The 15,383-nt window shown below is 60.8% G+C and overlaps 1 protein-coding gene and 1 long non-coding RNA gene across 5 annotated transcripts in view; both read right to left on the bottom strand.

The window, feature by feature from the left end:
- On the bottom strand, positions 1,910-5,994 carry TMEM161A (transmembrane protein 161A). Of its 3 annotated transcripts, XM_021378646.1 has the most exons (12): positions 5,806-5,857; positions 5,251-5,354; positions 5,089-5,169; positions 4,589-4,686; positions 4,343-4,499; positions 3,970-4,121; positions 3,839-3,899; positions 3,540-3,683; positions 3,307-3,420; positions 2,995-3,169; positions 2,831-2,927; positions 1,910-2,745 (listed from the first exon to the last, which is right to left on the bottom strand). In XM_021378646.1, exons 2-12 carry the CDS (start codon positions 5,346-5,348, stop codon positions 2,489-2,491), a joined length of 1,434 nt encoding a protein of 477 aa, XP_021234321.1. In that variant the 5' UTR covers positions 5,349-5,354; positions 5,806-5,857; the 3' UTR covers positions 1,910-2,488. The 3 variants fall into 3 exon arrangements, with proteins under 3 accessions (XP_021234321.1, XP_021234320.1, XP_021234322.1); XM_021378645.1 differs by lacking the exon at positions 5,806-5,857 and adding an exon at positions 5,899-5,994 and having other exon boundaries at positions 2,520-2,745; positions 3,253-3,420; positions 3,839-4,121; XM_021378647.1 differs by lacking the exon at positions 5,806-5,857 and adding an exon at positions 5,899-5,994 and having other exon boundaries at positions 2,520-2,745; positions 3,839-4,121.
- The window catches only part of LOC110388981, an 11,194-nt gene continuing 4,332 nt past the window's right edge, over positions 8,522-15,383 (bottom strand). Inside the window, exons 1-3 of one of the 2 annotated variants that reach the window (XR_002433030.1) lie at positions 9,326-9,427; positions 8,951-9,098; positions 8,522-8,777 (exon numbers count right to left, since the gene is read on the bottom strand). This is a non-coding gene — a long non-coding RNA (uncharacterized LOC110388981). Of the gene's footprint in view, positions 8,778-8,950; positions 9,099-9,325; positions 9,428-15,383 lie in introns of those variants that run through there. The other variant, XR_002433029.1, reaches the window with a different exon arrangement.

The raw sequence follows: 15,383 nt of genomic DNA, 5'->3' as shown, positions 1-15,383 counted from the left end.
GCGTCGGAGAGAGGAGCGTGGCACGTTGGGTGGATTTACCGAGGGACTGAACTTGGCGATGTAAGGGCTGGGGCTCATGGTTCTGCCACAGCTCTGTGCCCGGAGCTCCCACCCGAGTGCCCTGGGGGTGCTTTGGAAGATGGGGAAGAGCAGCTCAGGAACTGCTTCAAAGCCTCCGCTTCTCCCCAGCGGAACCATCTGCTGTGCCCGTCCCCGGCGCCGCAGAGTGGGACGGGGACGGGTGTGCAGTGGCAGCAGGTGGCACTGTCGGCTTAGCCATGGCCCGGTGGCTTCCCCCAAGTTGGGGTCCCCCCCGCTCTGCTCGGCCCTGCTCAGCTCTTGGGGTTTTCAGTGCTTTCAGCTGCGTTTCAGGCCTCGTGTGGCTGTGGGGTGGCTGTGCTTTGCTGTCCCCTACTCCTTGCTGGGCGGTGGGGACGGATCCGGCCCCGTGTAGCTGCCTTCTGCGCTCCCTGCTGCACCCCCAGGGAAACCAGGGACCACGGGCTGCAAAACGTGCACCAACCCCTGCAGGAAGCCCGAGGCAGAGCTGAACAGCAGCCCTCACATCCACCTTCCCTGCAGCAGCTCCTTCGATCCTGTGAGCAGAGGCTGGCATCTCCACCTCTGCTTACCGGGGGCTGGGCTGTGCTTCCCCACCCATGGTTGTGCTGCTGGGCACAGAACGAGCTGGGGGTCAGCGATCTGCTGCTGCTCCGAGCAGGATGCGGGCGGTAAGGGTGGCAAGGGGATCCCACTTGGGATGGAAGCAGGGATTGCTGCTTTCCTCCCTGCCCTGGGGCACGAAGGAGGACCTCCAGGAACTCGATGGCAGCTGGAGGAAGGTGTGCACCCTGGGAATAGGGGCGATGCAAGGCCAACCCCGGGTCACAGCAGGGCGTCCTGGTGCCTGCAGAGCCTCTGCAGCACAAACCTGCTCGGTCCCAGCTGCCCCTCTCTGCCGAGAGCCTGAGTGCGGCCCTTTGTGGAGCAGAGCCCAGCCCGTACCATCACCCAAATAAAGCAAAGGATACAAAGAGTGAAATAATTCTGGGGAAGAGAAAGATGGGGGTGCTCGCTCATTTTATTTGATGTGGCCCAATTTCAGCGCTGGTGGATCTGTCTCCTGCTCTTGGCGAGTCTATCAGTCATTGTCCCCGCCTGAGAGGGTCACGTCTGGGCAGATCTCTGGGGAGGAACTGTCTGCGTGTCTGACTGCAGCACAACCCCGGGCCCTAGCAACCCTCCTCCCGCTGCCAGCGCTTCCCCGAGCTCAGCCCCCGGCTGCTTCCTGCACATGCTTCAGGAAAATTAGATAAATGAGCCATCAAGGCGGTTGGGCTGGCTCTTAATGGGACAGGCCTCTTTGCATCCGGGCCCTGGGGGAATCTCCCTCCTTGCACCTTTCCACCCGCCCCTTGGTGACAGTGCTGCTGGAGCTGTTTCTCGTTGCCTTGTGCTGATCCGTGGTGCTGCTCTGGGCTCAGGTTTCCCCATCCCTTTGCAAGAGGGAAATTTCCCCTCTATTTTTCTGCAGTTTGGGCACTGCTGGAGGAGGGCTGTCTGGATTAGCCCTGTTAACACCGGGCAGAGAGCTCCCCTCTCATCTCGGCCCTTAGCAAGAGGGAATTAAGACCATTACAAGGCTATCAAATAGGATCAGAGCCCCTCTCCTTTCTCTGAGCAGCCCAGACCTGCTAATCCTTTTACATGCAGCTGGACCGGCACTCACCGTGCTGCTGCCTCCAAGAGCCCATCAGAGCTGCACGAGGGCTGCGTACCCCATACCCCCTAACCCCTGCTGGGATGAGCAGTGCCATATTGGCCTGGTTGTGTTCCAGCCTCAACCCCTTGCTGCTAGAGCAATTCCAGGAGGGGCTGCAGGGCAGCAAAACGCAAACAAAGCAGGAGCTCTGGGATGACCAGACGAGCTCTGGGTTACTTCTTTATTTCTAAAACAGCCAACAGCACAAGCTGCTGGGCCTAAGGATTTCACACCAAGCAGAGGGACCACCCCAAGAGCTCTGACCCCGCTGGGCGGAGCAGAGACCCTACAAAAACACACACACTCTCAGTCAGGAGAGGCAAACTATGCAGAGCAAACCCCAGAGTCTGTTCCGGGAAGCAAGGCTGCTGCCCCAAACCCGCGGCACTGCAACAATCCCTGCCGGGATCCCTGCTGGCAGCAGAGCTTTGGGCAATGGCTTGGAGCTGGCAGCAGCAAACCCCACTGTGGGAACCCGGCTCCAACGTCACCACGTGGGGCTGGAGGGATGGGGACAGGCACAGCGGTGATGGGCGGCAGAAGGGGAGAGGCAACGCACTGCCGCACCCCGATGCATAAAACCCATCCTGCCAAGAGCTGGCTGCAGGAGTGTCCCCATGTCCCACAGGCACATGGAAGCAGGGAAACCAACCGAGGCAGGAGTGAGGTGACGAAGACAAGCACCTCACGGGCATGGGACACGAGCGCACGTCCCAGCTCTCCCAGTCAGGACACGGCCAGGTACTGGTGGAAGTAGAGGCCAAAGAGGCTGGTGACGACCTGGCACACAGCCACCCACCACGTGAGAAAGGCGAAGAGTCCACGGAAGAAGAGCGGGGTGAGGATGCTGCCCAGCACGCCCGTGATCTGCTCCACCGCCGCGCGCACGTCCTCCCCATCCTCACCGCCGGGACGCGATGGTGCCACGGCCACTGCCACGGGGACGAGAGGGGGCTCCGGGTACAGCCCCCACGAGTGGTGCCCTGTGGGGCAGAGAAGACAGCAGCTGGGGGTCAGTCCCCGTGTCCCCAGCCCGGAGCCCTGGAGCTGGGTCCGGCGGTGACTCACCCAACGTCTTGAGGAGCAGCGCGCAGTGCAGGGTGAGGATGATGGGTCCCAAGTACTGCAGGCTGACCACGGGCACGTAGCAGTAAATCCTCGTGATCTGTGCACAGACGGCCATCAGCATTGGGGCCGACAGCCGGCCCGCAGCCCGGCCCCCGCGCCCGCACCTTGCGCTGGATCTCCACGGCGGCGATGCGTCCCGCTTCCTTCCGCATCTGCTGCACCCAGCGCTCGGCCAGGCCCAGGTAGGCCTGCAGGTGGGGGCGGGTGGCCGCCAGGCGCAGCCCGCACAGCCCCACCACGGCCCAGAGCCGCGCCGTGTTGTAGGCCGAGTCCGACAGGCTGCGTGGGGTGAGAGGACGGGGCTGCCGGGAGGGGTCCCACGCTCTGGAATCCCCCAGGGAAGGAATGGGGACGGGGCGCACCCGTGCCTCAGTTTCCCCTCGGAGGAAGGCCGCTGCCCGCCTTGCTCCACTCACATCTGCACCGTCTGTTTGCCCATGGGCGCGTGCAGCAGGAAGTCCCGCGAGATGGGCCTGATCCACAGCACCACCACCAGTACCGGAGCCAGGAAACTCACGTGGAGCAGAACCCTGTGGTCCAGACATCAGGCACCATGTCCCCGTCTCCTCCCTCTCCCTGGATCCCCCTCACTCTCTGCTGGGGGGTCCCAGCCCCTACACCCCATCCCCACTCCATGATGTCACCCAACTGAGTCAGGGGTCTGTCGGCCGTCATCCGGAGGGCATCGAGGTGCGTCTGGGCCAAGCGCAGCCCCGGGAAGGTCAGGCAGGCACCCAGGAAGGAGCAGAGGGCCACCAGCCCCAGCTTGAAGGCCAGCTTGGCGAGGGGCAGCCTGCAGAAAAACAAGGGAAGGCGGGGAGACAGCTTGACCCGATCCTGCAGAGCCCTGAGGGACCCTCGGCCCTTTGGGTGACAAAGGGAGAAAGCACCGTTTTCAAAAGAAACTCCCAAATTAAACCACCATTTCCCATCCTGAAGTCAACTCACGTCCAATCCCATCCCCGTGGCTTCAGGACGCTCTCCAGGTTGCTGCTGACGCTGTCCAGCCCTGTGGGCAGCACCACAGCCATCAGCAGGTGCCCAGGGCCACCGACCTGGCCCTGGCCCCCCGCACCCACCGGGCTCCAGGCCGAACTCCAGGTAGTCCTCACGGACCACCAGGGCCACCATGGCCAGGAGGAGGAAGAAGAAGGCGAAGGTGAGGCAGACGGAGCGCTCGCCGCCCTCCTCTGAGCGGAAGTAATGGCGCATCACCATGAAGAACACCTTGCTGGGGGCAGGGGGGGCTGTCAAGGAAACGGGGGGCTGCAGGGACAACCCCCACACCATCCATGTCGTTAGGCCCAAAGGGAAGGCTCTCATTAGGCACAGCTCAGCAGCAACGCTTTGTAAGTCCATCAGTTTACATCTTCCACCCCAAATGGTGTTTCAATGCAAAAAAAAAAACCAATAAGGAAAAGGAGCATGCGGCAGCAGCAGGAGCAAGGATACACGGAGAAGAAGACAGTCAGCAGGCACCAGAGCACCCCCAGGTTCATCTCCCTCTGCGGCTCCACCACGCAGCCGTAGCCCTCGGTGAAGACGTACACAGCGGTGGCATAGACGGCGAAGTCCACGAACCATTGGTACTCCAGGAAATAGCGCAGCACTGGGGGTCGTGAGGAGACGTCACTGCCGTGGTGGCCGTGGGTCACCCACCAGGGGTGGGTGCAAGGGGACAAGGGCGCTGGGAGGTACCGAGAGCGTCCACGGCGGTGATGGGGGAGGTGTCCAGGTGCAGGTCGATGTCACGGGGCACTGAGAGCGGCTTGTCATCTGTCACACCATTCATCCTCCTGCAAGGGGGAGATGGGGCTGGGGAACCGGGTGCGGAGCTGGCACGTCCCTCGGGTCCCCCGGCATTGCAAATCCCTGCCTGGGAGCTCCTCACCATAGGATCACGAAGGTTGGAAAGGACTTTTAAGATTGCCAAGTCCCACCCGACCCACCCCCATCGATCCACTGACCACGTCCCTCCCTTGCCTGTAGCGACACATGGGGTTACTGTGACCCGTGTGCAGAACTGCCACTTGATCTTGTCGAACTTCATCCCACTGACCTCAGCCGATCGACGCGGCCTGTCCAGATCCCTCTGCAGGGACCCCTGGTGCCCTCAGGCAGCTCAAGGGGAACCCAACGCTGGGGATCGCTCCCACCACCCCCACCCACCGCCCCCGCTGGGTGTCCCCAGTGCTGACCTGTCCCGCTTGGTCTTGGGGCGCTGCTTCCCTGCCAGGGCACGGAGCTCCTCCTCTGACGGGTGCTTGTAGCGGTGCAGGCTGCATGGCAGTGGGTGTCAGTGGGGCTGGGTGTACCCCCAACTCTGTGGGGTGTGGGTGAGGGGCCGGGGGAGGGCATACCTGCCATTGCAGAGCAGCCAGCGAGCGAAGGAGCAGTGCGGGGCCAACTTCTGCATGATGCTCGCTGCCAGCAGGCTCACCACCACCTGCACCCCCATCACCGCCTGCACGGGGGGGTAGCTTCAGGGGGTGCACTGCCACAACCCCACCTGTGGGACAGCCTGGGCGTGCAGCCCTAGGCATGCACCCACCCTGGGATCCCCCTGGGCATGCACTCACTCACTCTGGAGCACACTGAGCATGCAACCCCCCGGATGCAGTCCCCTAGGACAGCCCGTGCACCTTTGGCCATGCACCCCTCAAACACAGACTCTCCTCTGGCCAACCTGGATGTGCAACCCCTGGCTGTGCACTCACCGGGACCGCCTTGGCCACGCACCCTAAGCATGCATCCACCATGCAACACCTCCGGCCATGCACCCCCTCCCAGAACAGGCTCGGCTATGCACCCTGGAGCACGCACTTTGCAACACCCCTAGGCATGCACCCACATTGAAGCACCCTGAGCATGCAACCCCCTGAACGTAACCCCCTCGGGACAGCCCAACCATGCACCTTGGAGCATGCACCTCCCCCGGACCGCTATGCACCCCTGCGCGTGCCCGCCCCGTGCCAGGCCGCGCACCCCCCCCCCCGCCCCGCGCTCACCATGCTGGGGTCAGTGCAAAGGCGGCCGCAGGAAGCCCGCTCACCGCCTCCTCTCCCCACTGGCCAATCCGACGCCGTCATCCTGGTGATTGGCAGCTCTTTGGCCAATCACCGCGGGGGGGCGGGCTCTCTGGTGGCCGTGAGTTCCGCGGGCGCTGGCTCCTGGGAGCTGTGGTCCCGCGACGGCGCGTGCGGATGTTTGCGTTGCGTGCGTGCACCTCTGCAGAGCGCGTGCATTCGTGTGTATCGTGCGTGCGCCCTGTGTGCTGTACGTGTGCACAAAGGGAGGCTTTGCAATGCCCACCCTTGCACGCAGCCCCACGGCGGTGTGCTCGGAGCGCAGAGGCGTGCGCAGGTCTGGGAGCTGCAGCTCCTTCTGCGTGCGTTTCCCGCACGGAGCGTTTGATGCGTTTGATCCCGTTGCTGCCCCGTGACACCGGAGGGGACAAAGTGGGCGATGCCAGGGCAGCGCTGTCTGGCGGCAGGGAAAGGGTCTGTGCGCCGTGCATCGCTCTGCGTGCTGCAAACCCTGCCGTGCATTGCTGCGTGCATTGCGAACAGCATCGCGCATTGCTCCTGGCACTCCGGGGTGACCCGGGCCCGGCACGGTGCTCGGGAGCACGTCACATTGACCCGCCCACCCCAACGGGAGGGGTCCCTGGTGCTGCCGGTGCCCCCGGTCCGGGTGGGGGCGATGCCCGGGGGTTGCCATGGATATCGATCTTCCGGGCGACGGGATGCGTTCCCGCTAGATGTCGCTTCCGCCCGTGCCCCGAGCGTCCCCCGTGGGCTGGGGTACCCGGGCGGGAGGGGAAGGGGGGAGCAGCATTCTCCCCAGACACCCCCGGGGCCGCGCAGCCCTCCACCGATAGGGCCGAGCTCACGGGTTGCGGTGCCCCGGAGCCCCCTCCCCCCCTTCGTTGCTGACTGCTGGGTGCCCCCACCACGAGCAGAGCCCCCCGTCCCCAGCACCGCCAGTATCCCGACCCCCACCCCCCCCCCAGGACCCCCACCCCTCACAGGGGCTGCACCGGGGGGTGCCTGGAACGAATGCGGGGCCCCGGGAACCCCCCGCCCCGGTGTCGGGTTTCAGCTCCAACCACAAAAAAAAAAAAAAGGAGGGAAAGGGGAAAGATGGATGTTCCGAGCACCTCAGCCCCGGAGACACAAAAGCCCTTTTGAGGGCTGATTTTACACCGCTCCCTCCTCCTGCGGGATGCCCCAATTTGCATCAGCAATAGGAGCTGCTGCCACGGGCGGTGCTCGGCGCTGCTGGGAAGTCGGCGTCGCGTTAACGGGGTCCGCACCCCGTGCTCGGGGACGGGGTGCCAGGCCCGGCCGTGTCCCCACCGCTGCTGGGGCCACACTGTGCCCACCCCAGAGCTGAGCCCGGGGATGGTGCAACTGAGTGCCATGGGTCCCATGGCCGAGAACCCCATGGGTGTTGGAGACCCTATGGGTGTTGGAGACCCTATGGGTGTTGGAGACCCTATGGGTGTTGGGGACCCAGTGGGTGGGTGTTGGGGACCCTCTCAGGGACTTTGCCCTCTGGGGCAGCTGTAGGTTTCAGAGCTGCCGTCCTGTTCCCCCCGCCGAAGTTTTCCATCTCGCACAAAGGCGGCGGGGCTGCGGCGGGCATTGTCTGGGCTGCATTGCATTACCCAGAGCTCCCGGAGAAATCACTTGTATTTCACGCTCCATTGAGCAGCTGCCTGTATATATTTTCTGTGTTGCACTTTTAGCATGACAAAGGGAGAGGGCCTGTGAACTCCTTGCTCTTCAGACCTCTCCGACACGTCCCCCCGAGCGGAGCCCCCCTCGGTTAGCATAACAAACTGCCACGCTCCCTCGGCCGCGCTGCCCCGGCCCTCCGCGGGGTGACTGAATGTATCGCTCAATATTTGGGCGGTGGGATGCTGCTGCGGGCGCGTGCGGTGCCGGTGCGATGGGTTTGGGAGAGGACGGCCTCGTGCTGCGCCCACATGGAGCTGCGCTGCGTTTTGGTGCTCATCCCAAAGTGTCCGGGCTGATGGGGGGGGTCCTAGAGGGGGCTCAGAGCCCCGTCCAGACCCAGAGCTGGGTCCGCAGCTTGGGCATCCCAACAGTGAGCGAGAACTCGGGCTCACAGACACCGGTGCTCCTGGTTTGGGAGCTGCAGGGAGTGGGTTTCCAGGCTCAGCTGTGAGGCAGCAGCTTGAAATGTGAGTTAAAGCCACGCACGTGGGAGCTGGGAGCTGGAGCGAGTCCTGGGAGCGGTGGCACGAGCTGGGGCGGGATGGGAGCAGTGGGCACCGGTGCCCCTCCTGTCCCCACTGTGAGTCCCCCCAGTGCCACCGCTGCCACTGGGCTTTGGCAATGCGGAACCTGGTCCAGTTCCCAGTGTTGAACTGGGAAAGAGGAAAGGGAGAGCAGAGCACACGCGGGAGAGGCATGAGGAGCTGATCCCATGGCTTTGCCCTGCAGCGCAGTGGCTGCTCTGGCTGTGCAGGGATGGCTGCAGTGCTGCTGGGACACCTGCAGGGCTGGGCACCCTTAGGGAAGGTTTGGGGTGGCCTAAAGGAAAATTCTGCTCCAACATCAGCAACACAAGGGAGACCAGGCTGTGACACTGCCATTGGCTTTGAACACCTTTAATAGACTTGTTGGTTTTCTTTTTCACCTCCTTTTGCTGCAGACCTTGTCCCCCGGTGCCTCTGGCTCAAGTGGCAGCGGCTTCTGTGCCCCGGGACCTTCCTGGATCCAGCCATGGGATGGAGTGAGCCCTTACCACAGGGACAGGGAGGGGACCTGCCCGGTCCCTGCCCACATTTCAGCCCATCCTTGGGCTCTCCTCCAGCCCTTCTTGGCCATCCAGACCACACAGCGTCCTCTCACATCACCTGTTAAAGGAAGAAACCGGTGTGAGCCCTCAACGGGCACTGCCAGAGTCCCATCCCCAGGAGGTGACAGTGCCACCATTACACCGAGACTCTGCTCGGAGCCCTCCTGGTGGTGTGGGCAAACATCACACCCCAGTGTGCAGAAAGGTGGGTGCTGCCCCCCAGGTCCTCACCCAGAGCTGTGCCTTGCGGTGGTGTGCTGCAAACAGGCTGTCCCCGGGGAGCACAGTGGCGTGTCCTCAGCTGTGTCCTTGTCCCCATGGGTCACCCGAGGGGGGTCCAGCACCGTGTCTGTGGGATGCAGTCAGCAAAGCCCTGTTCCTGCGGAGGGACACAGAGCATCAGCATCCAGGTTCCATCCCACACTCCTTCCCCACCGATGCATCCCTCCCTTGGTGGGACCTGAGCCTGAATTCGCTCCTTAATTGCCCATCTTTGTGTTCTCCCTTCACGTTCGGCCTTCAGCGCTGCTTTATGGGGTGCTAAACCTGCGCTGACAAGTGCTGCATGGCATAAATCCCCGACAAGTGCCTCTTCTGTTGCCTTACCCAGCCCCAATCCCTGATCCCTGCCTCCAGTGAGGTTCTGGGGTGAGGGTCCGTCCTCCCATCCAAGATGATGCTCTCTGCAAACTCAGGCTGTTCCCCCCACTCCCACCTCCAGCCCTTTTTCTGACACTGACAATGCCATGTCTGTGCCTGATCTCAAAGGAGCCTTGTCTGCGGGATGCAGATGCTGCAGAGCTCCCGTTCTGGGGGCATTGCTCCCGCTCCCTTATGGGGTTGGGATTCAACACGGTGCTGGCTCTGCCCCAGTGCCACCAAGGGGTCCCCATGTGCCTCCCACCTCCCCTGTGAGAGCCCTTTGGGGTGAGGCTGCTCCAGTGAGCTTGGTGCAGGGAATGGGGCTGGGATGGGGCTCTCAGCAGATCCTACATGCAGAGGGAATGAGAAGGGCCCAATCCCACTGCCCCACACAGGTGGGAACCGGGGGCCCCGTCCTGGTCCCTCCTCCCCGGCTGCTCTGCCCTGGGAAAAGCCGGGCTGGGAACAGCTTGAGTGTCCGAGCATGGAATTCATTTCAATAAATTTCCATAGGGATTAATTTTGCCTCTTCCCAGCAGCACGGTGGAGCCCAGTGCTGTCGTGTGCATGAGAAAAGCCGGGGCTGGGGGTGGGGGGACAGGGGCATCGGTGGGCTCGAACGAGCGGTGTAAATAAAGCAGGGCTGGTGAGCACTTGGAAATGAGCAGAGCGAAAGCCGGTTTTAGCTGTCAGATTTGGGAGCTTTTAAGACTCCTTTGGGAGCATTGCAAGAACTAGCTCCCGTTGCAGCAAAATAAAAGCAGGGGAGGAAGATGTCCTCCAGGAGCAACGAGGAGAGGGCTGCAGTGTGGCCATCCCCTGCACCACGGTGTGATCGGTGCCTGACTGCAGCACTGCCCCTTTGCCCGGGTTGGGGGTGGATGCAGTTTGCAGTTTGCCCCTGGTGCAATGCTGCTGGCCCTGGGGCTGCCCACTGAACAGCTGCACGAGGGACGAGGCTCCTCCTGAGACTCTTTTGCTGTGGGATGCAAAGGAAAATTCTGCAAGACCGCAAAGGTTTTGATTGCGGAGAGGAAGTGGGTGCACGGTGAGTGGTGTCGTGCTGAATTCTGCCTGTCCTTGAGCAGAGCGAAGGGGATGGCAGCTGCATTCTCTGTGCTTCTTTTTAAGTGCGTTTTATTTGCCGTAAATAAAGAATAGAGGTGTTTGTGTGGCTGTGAATGGGGCACGCTGGCGTCAGGTGCCTGCAACCAGGCAGGAAGGCACCTCCTGATATCAGCACCGTGACCTGGAGGGGTCGGCCACAGGTGGAGAGCTCAGCACGGCCTTAAATATCAACATGAGCACCAGTGGCCAAGCTGCCGGGGGGATTCTCCCCGCGGAAATGCTGATATTGGGTTCTGATGTTGGGAAATTGAGAAATGATATTGGGAAATGCTGATATCAGGGTGGAAAATGGGGGACCCTGCGTAATCCCTGGTGCTTGGAGCCGAGTGTTCCCCCAAACGGACCCATCCCGGGGCTGGCCACTGCTCCATGGCGGAGTTCTCCCCATTGAGAACTGGAATATCCAACCCGAGCCTGCTCCCCGCAGAATGCTGTGAGCGGTGCTGGGATTTTTGAAAGCTAAAAACCATCCACTACATCTGGATTTTCTGCAGGGATGATGATGATTTTGGAGTGAACTGTCGCCTTTGGGAAGGAGCACGAGCACCGCAGCCCTTCCAGCCCAGCCGTGTTCCCAGCCCTCGCGCTACCACCAGCGAGCGGCCGCCGGCCTTCGGGTGCAACTGAAATGGAAAATACGACCAAACCCCAACTTCAAGCACTGGGTTTGCACCTGGGAGAAGTCCCCTCAGTCATAAGTGTTTTCCCAAGATGAGAGCTCTCATCCCGTCCCCTAACCCCCTTGGTTTAAACCCAGGGCCCTCCTGGGGAACAGGGAGCTCGGAGCATCGTTCTGGTGATGCTTCACCCCGTGTGCCTCTGGGGGTATTTCTTAGAGTAAGAACTACAGAACTGTTCGCTCTGCTCAACAGTTTGGTTGGAAGGGATGATCTCCAAAGATCATCTGCCCCAACTGCTAACCACGCCTCGTCTGTTCTCGTTAAGACTTGGAGACACCCCATGGCGCTTCCACAGCGCAGGGCTCACAGGGATGGGGTCAGACTCCCCATCCCCTTCCCACAGGAGCTCCCGGTGCCCAGTGCTTCATGTTCATGGTGCAGGATGGGTACCACCAGCGGTCCCAGCTCCGTCCCCATGCAGGGACCTGGAGCGAGATCAGAACGGGAGTTTGAGGCAAAGCTCAGCATCAGCACCAAGGTTCTCCGCTCTTTGCCATGGAAACGAGCGTTGCTAAGGGATTGCCTGAGAGGGAGTAAAATATTCTAAAATCCAAGTTTGAGCGGCAGCAGGAGTGAACCTGGACGGGTTCGGCTGCACTTGGAGCACCCTAAAGCCCTCCATGGTCTCCCCATGGAAAAACCCACAGTGGGAGGAGATTAAAACAGGGCCACCCTAAGGGTCCCCGGGTGTTATGGCACCCGTGCTGCGGGGTGACACTGCATCATTGCACTGTGCCTCAGTTTCCCCTCCCGCACGACCCCACTGGGACAACCAGCAGCACCCGCTTCACTTTACCTTATGGACACAGGGAAAGGGGCTGGGGGGGGATAATGTGCGCAGGGCCACCTCTGACCTTGACCCCCGTCCTGGCCGCCCGCGGCAGCTGGGCCGGCAGCTCAATGCGCGCTTTGTCTGCGCCCACGGCCCCGCGCAGCGCCGTCGCCCCATATAATATTTATGGAGCCGGTGGTCACCTTCTCCCCCGCTCTGCCGCCTGCATCTGAATAAAAGCCGCGCTCGGGATCAGGGGAATTTGGGAATTTATAGTCCAGCAAGTTGCTGCTCTTCGGCTGTTGCTTAAAAGAAATAGTTTAAAAGCAAACAGGTGAGGGAACGTTCTTGCTTTTCCCAGGTCTTGCAAAGCTGCTCTGCTCCCACAGCAGCTCTGGGAGTGGGAAAGGCAGAAAAAAATTACATATTGCTGAGTTATTTTGCTGCACTTCTCTCCACTAATTCCTCCATCTACTAAAGAGCGGTCTGGGTGCTGCTCGTGTGCCCCAAATCCTCCATCCTGGGTACAACACACAGCTGACCCTATGCACAAAGCACGCCCACCGTGTGCCTGTCCTCTTTGCATTGCCCCATTTGGTCCCCAAACCCTGCGCCCCGACTGCCCCAATGGCAGCAGACATTGGAACATCCCAGCTGCTGCCTTGAAATCCCTTCACATCAGCAAAGTGCAGCCTGTCCCGAAGGACAGGGGAGGCAGCCAGACCTAAGCACGTCTGTGCAAACCCCTGCGTGCTCCTGGGGCTTCAGGGACACGGGGAATGCCCACGGGGTGGATGTGTTCTGTGGGATTTTGGGAAGTGCCCTGGGAGCAATTCTGTGCCAGCCACGGGATAAATGAACCAAATGGTCCCTTTTCCAGCTCTGCTGCCATCTCCTGATAAATCCACTCATTTGGAGCAAAGCAGAGCCCATCTGATCACCAGTGCAGAGCAGAGCCACCTCCAGTGCTGAGGGCATTTCCATGCTGGTTTGGAGCACCCTTCTGTTCACCAAACTGGGAGGTACTGGGCAGAAACATGCCTGGGATGCCATGAGTGCACGGACAAATCTCTCCTGTTGGGCTGCACGGCCCCAGAGCTGCACCTGGGGAAAGGTTTTCCCTCCCATGCAGGAGGTGAGTGGAGGAGAGATGCTGGGGAAAGCACAGCTGTGGTTTCCAAGTGTGCTGAGCTCCTTTCCAGCCAACCCAACATTGCAGCATCCGTGCAAGGCGATGGGCTGTGCTGCAGACCCCAAACTCAGGTTGAAAAGCCCAGATTGCAGCTGGCAATAGCTCAATTTCAGGAGAGTGCTGTGCCCTCCACAAGGAAGCCAGCCTCACCCACAGGGAACGGCTCCAGCCTCAGTGCCCCCTTCACCACCGCACCCAGGGAAGCACAAGCAAGATACACCCCAGCACCATCCTGAGTCCAGCTGGCCCAAGCTGGGGCAGTTCCCAGCAGATTTAAAAGAGGAAACTGCTTTATTTTCCCTCTCCTCTGCTGGCTGCATCCTGCCACCACTGCTTCCCAAGGACACAGTGCGGGGGCTGCTCCTCACTGCACCATGGAGCATCTCGTGCCGTTCCCTTCCCCAGGGCTCGTTCAGGGAAATGCTGCCTGACACTGCCCCGCCAGCACCGGGCTGGGGATGGATCTGGAGTGTCACCTCCTGCCACTGCCGAGCTGCAGAGAGCGGGGCGAGAGGAGGAGGGTGGGAAAGGGAAAAAGACCTGGGAGGCAAAAATAAACCCGTTTGGTGCAAGTGGAGCTCCAGAGCTCCTTTATGCAGAGAGGTTGCAACGCTCTCCAGGCAGGGAGCTGCTGGGCAGGATGGTTCCTCCAAATGCCATGGCTTGGCCAGGTGGGCAAGGCAGCAGGATGAGGTCCGGCCACCACCCCACACCATCCTCGTGTTCCCATCCCCATCCTTGTGTCCCTTTCCCAATCCTCGTGTCCCCTTCCCCACCACGGACAGCACCTCCGGTGCAGCACAGCCCTCCCGGGAGCGCACGACTGGAGGGCGGGCTGGAGATTGAGGGTTGTTGTAACAAGCATCATTGCCGGCTTGCTGAGCTAGGCATAATTGTTGCAAAACCGCTGCGCACATGCTGAGCTTCATAATTATCAGGCTTGTCTGCCAGCCTCTCCCTTCCCCCAGCACAACGGCACAGTTGATTATGATTATGGTGGCTAATTTTGTCTGGTGCATCTTAGGCATATGGGCCCCCACCTGCTCTGAATATGCAAACGCCGCTGATTTGCTCCTCGGGCTGAGCGGGGCCGTGGGCAGGCGGGGAGGGGGAACCTGCCCACCGCCGCTGCCTGAACAAAGAAACCCACGCGGCGGCACGGGCACAAAGAGCCAACGGCACCGGGGCTGCTGGCCGCATGGCGAGGTACTGCCCATGCCCATTGTGCCTGCACGGTGCCCATTGCACCAATACAGTGACCACTGCATCAACACAGTGACCATGGCACCAACACATTGCCCATCACAGTGACCACTGAACCAAGATAGTGACTGCTGAACCAACAGAGGGATCAGTGCACCAACACAGTGCCCATGGAACCAACACAGTGCCCATGGAACCAACACAGCGCCCATCACAGCGCCCATTGCACCAACGCCATGCCCACGGCAGCACCCACCACACCAGCACGCTGGCTCTGATTTTCTCTCGTATAACCAAGGTGGAGCATTGATGAGCAAAAGCACGCAGCGTGTCGCGCATGCACACCGCACACAGTAACACCCCGCGGACCAGCCCTGCTCTGCATCTCCCCAGGCAGCACTGTTGGGGCTGTTCTGAGCCCAATTTTGGCAGTGTCATGCTCATAAATGGATCCGGGCGATGGCGGAGGGCAGATGAGGTGGTCTCGTGTCTGACTCGCCAGGACCGCTGTCATGGGGCTTTGCCATGCTAATGGATAATTAGGTAGGCAGACAGACTGACAAGGACCCAGATGGATGGATGGATGCCACGAGGATCTGGTGACAGATAAATAGGCAGATGCTAATGGGCAGTGCAAACAACAGCTTAGACTCCTGCTAATTCCCACTGTAATTTTTAAGCTCTCTCCAACCTCCCCCCTTTTTTGCCTCTCTCCCCCCGGTGCTGAGCCCTTCCCGGCACATCCATCACTGATTTTTTTTATTTTTTTTTGCACAGAAGTGGCATAAATGGTTCCGGGAGCTCAGAGGGATAATGAGGAGCACTGAGCCCAGGTGGACGGTGTGCCTGGGGAGCTGCAGCCATGGCCAAACCCATGGCTAGAGCTGGGACTGGGGCAGCTCCGTGTCTCCTTCGGTCTCTTCACACCTCCTGGATGCTGATTTTATTTAAGTTGCAATTGCTTTAAATTAAAAAAAAAAATATCGGAAGAGAGAAAGATGGAAGGAAGGAAGGAAGGAAGGAAGGAAGGAAGGAAGGAAGGAAGGA

Source organism: Numida meleagris, chromosome 27 (assembly GCF_002078875.1).
Source record: "Numida meleagris isolate 19003 breed g44 Domestic line chromosome 27, NumMel1.0, whole genome shotgun sequence".
NCBI lineage: Eukaryota > Metazoa > Chordata > Aves > Galliformes > Numididae > Numida > Numida meleagris.
Note: the sequence above shows the minus strand (reverse complement) of the source record. Positions and strands in the feature narration are given on the sequence as shown.

Coding starts and splice junctions, on each gene's coding strand:
- TMEM161A (XM_021378645.1), bottom strand. CDS start 5,979: ATGACGGCGTCGGATTGGCCAGTGGGGAGAGGAGGCGGTGAGCGGGCT. Junction 4,687..5,088: donor CCCAAGACCAAGCGGGACAG/GTCAGCACTGGG, acceptor TCCCCCTTGCAG/GAGGATGAATGGTGTGACAG. Junction 2,746..2,830: donor GCTGCTCCTCAAGACGTTGG/GTGAGTCACCGC, acceptor TCTGCCCCACAG/GGCACCACTCGTGGGGGCTG.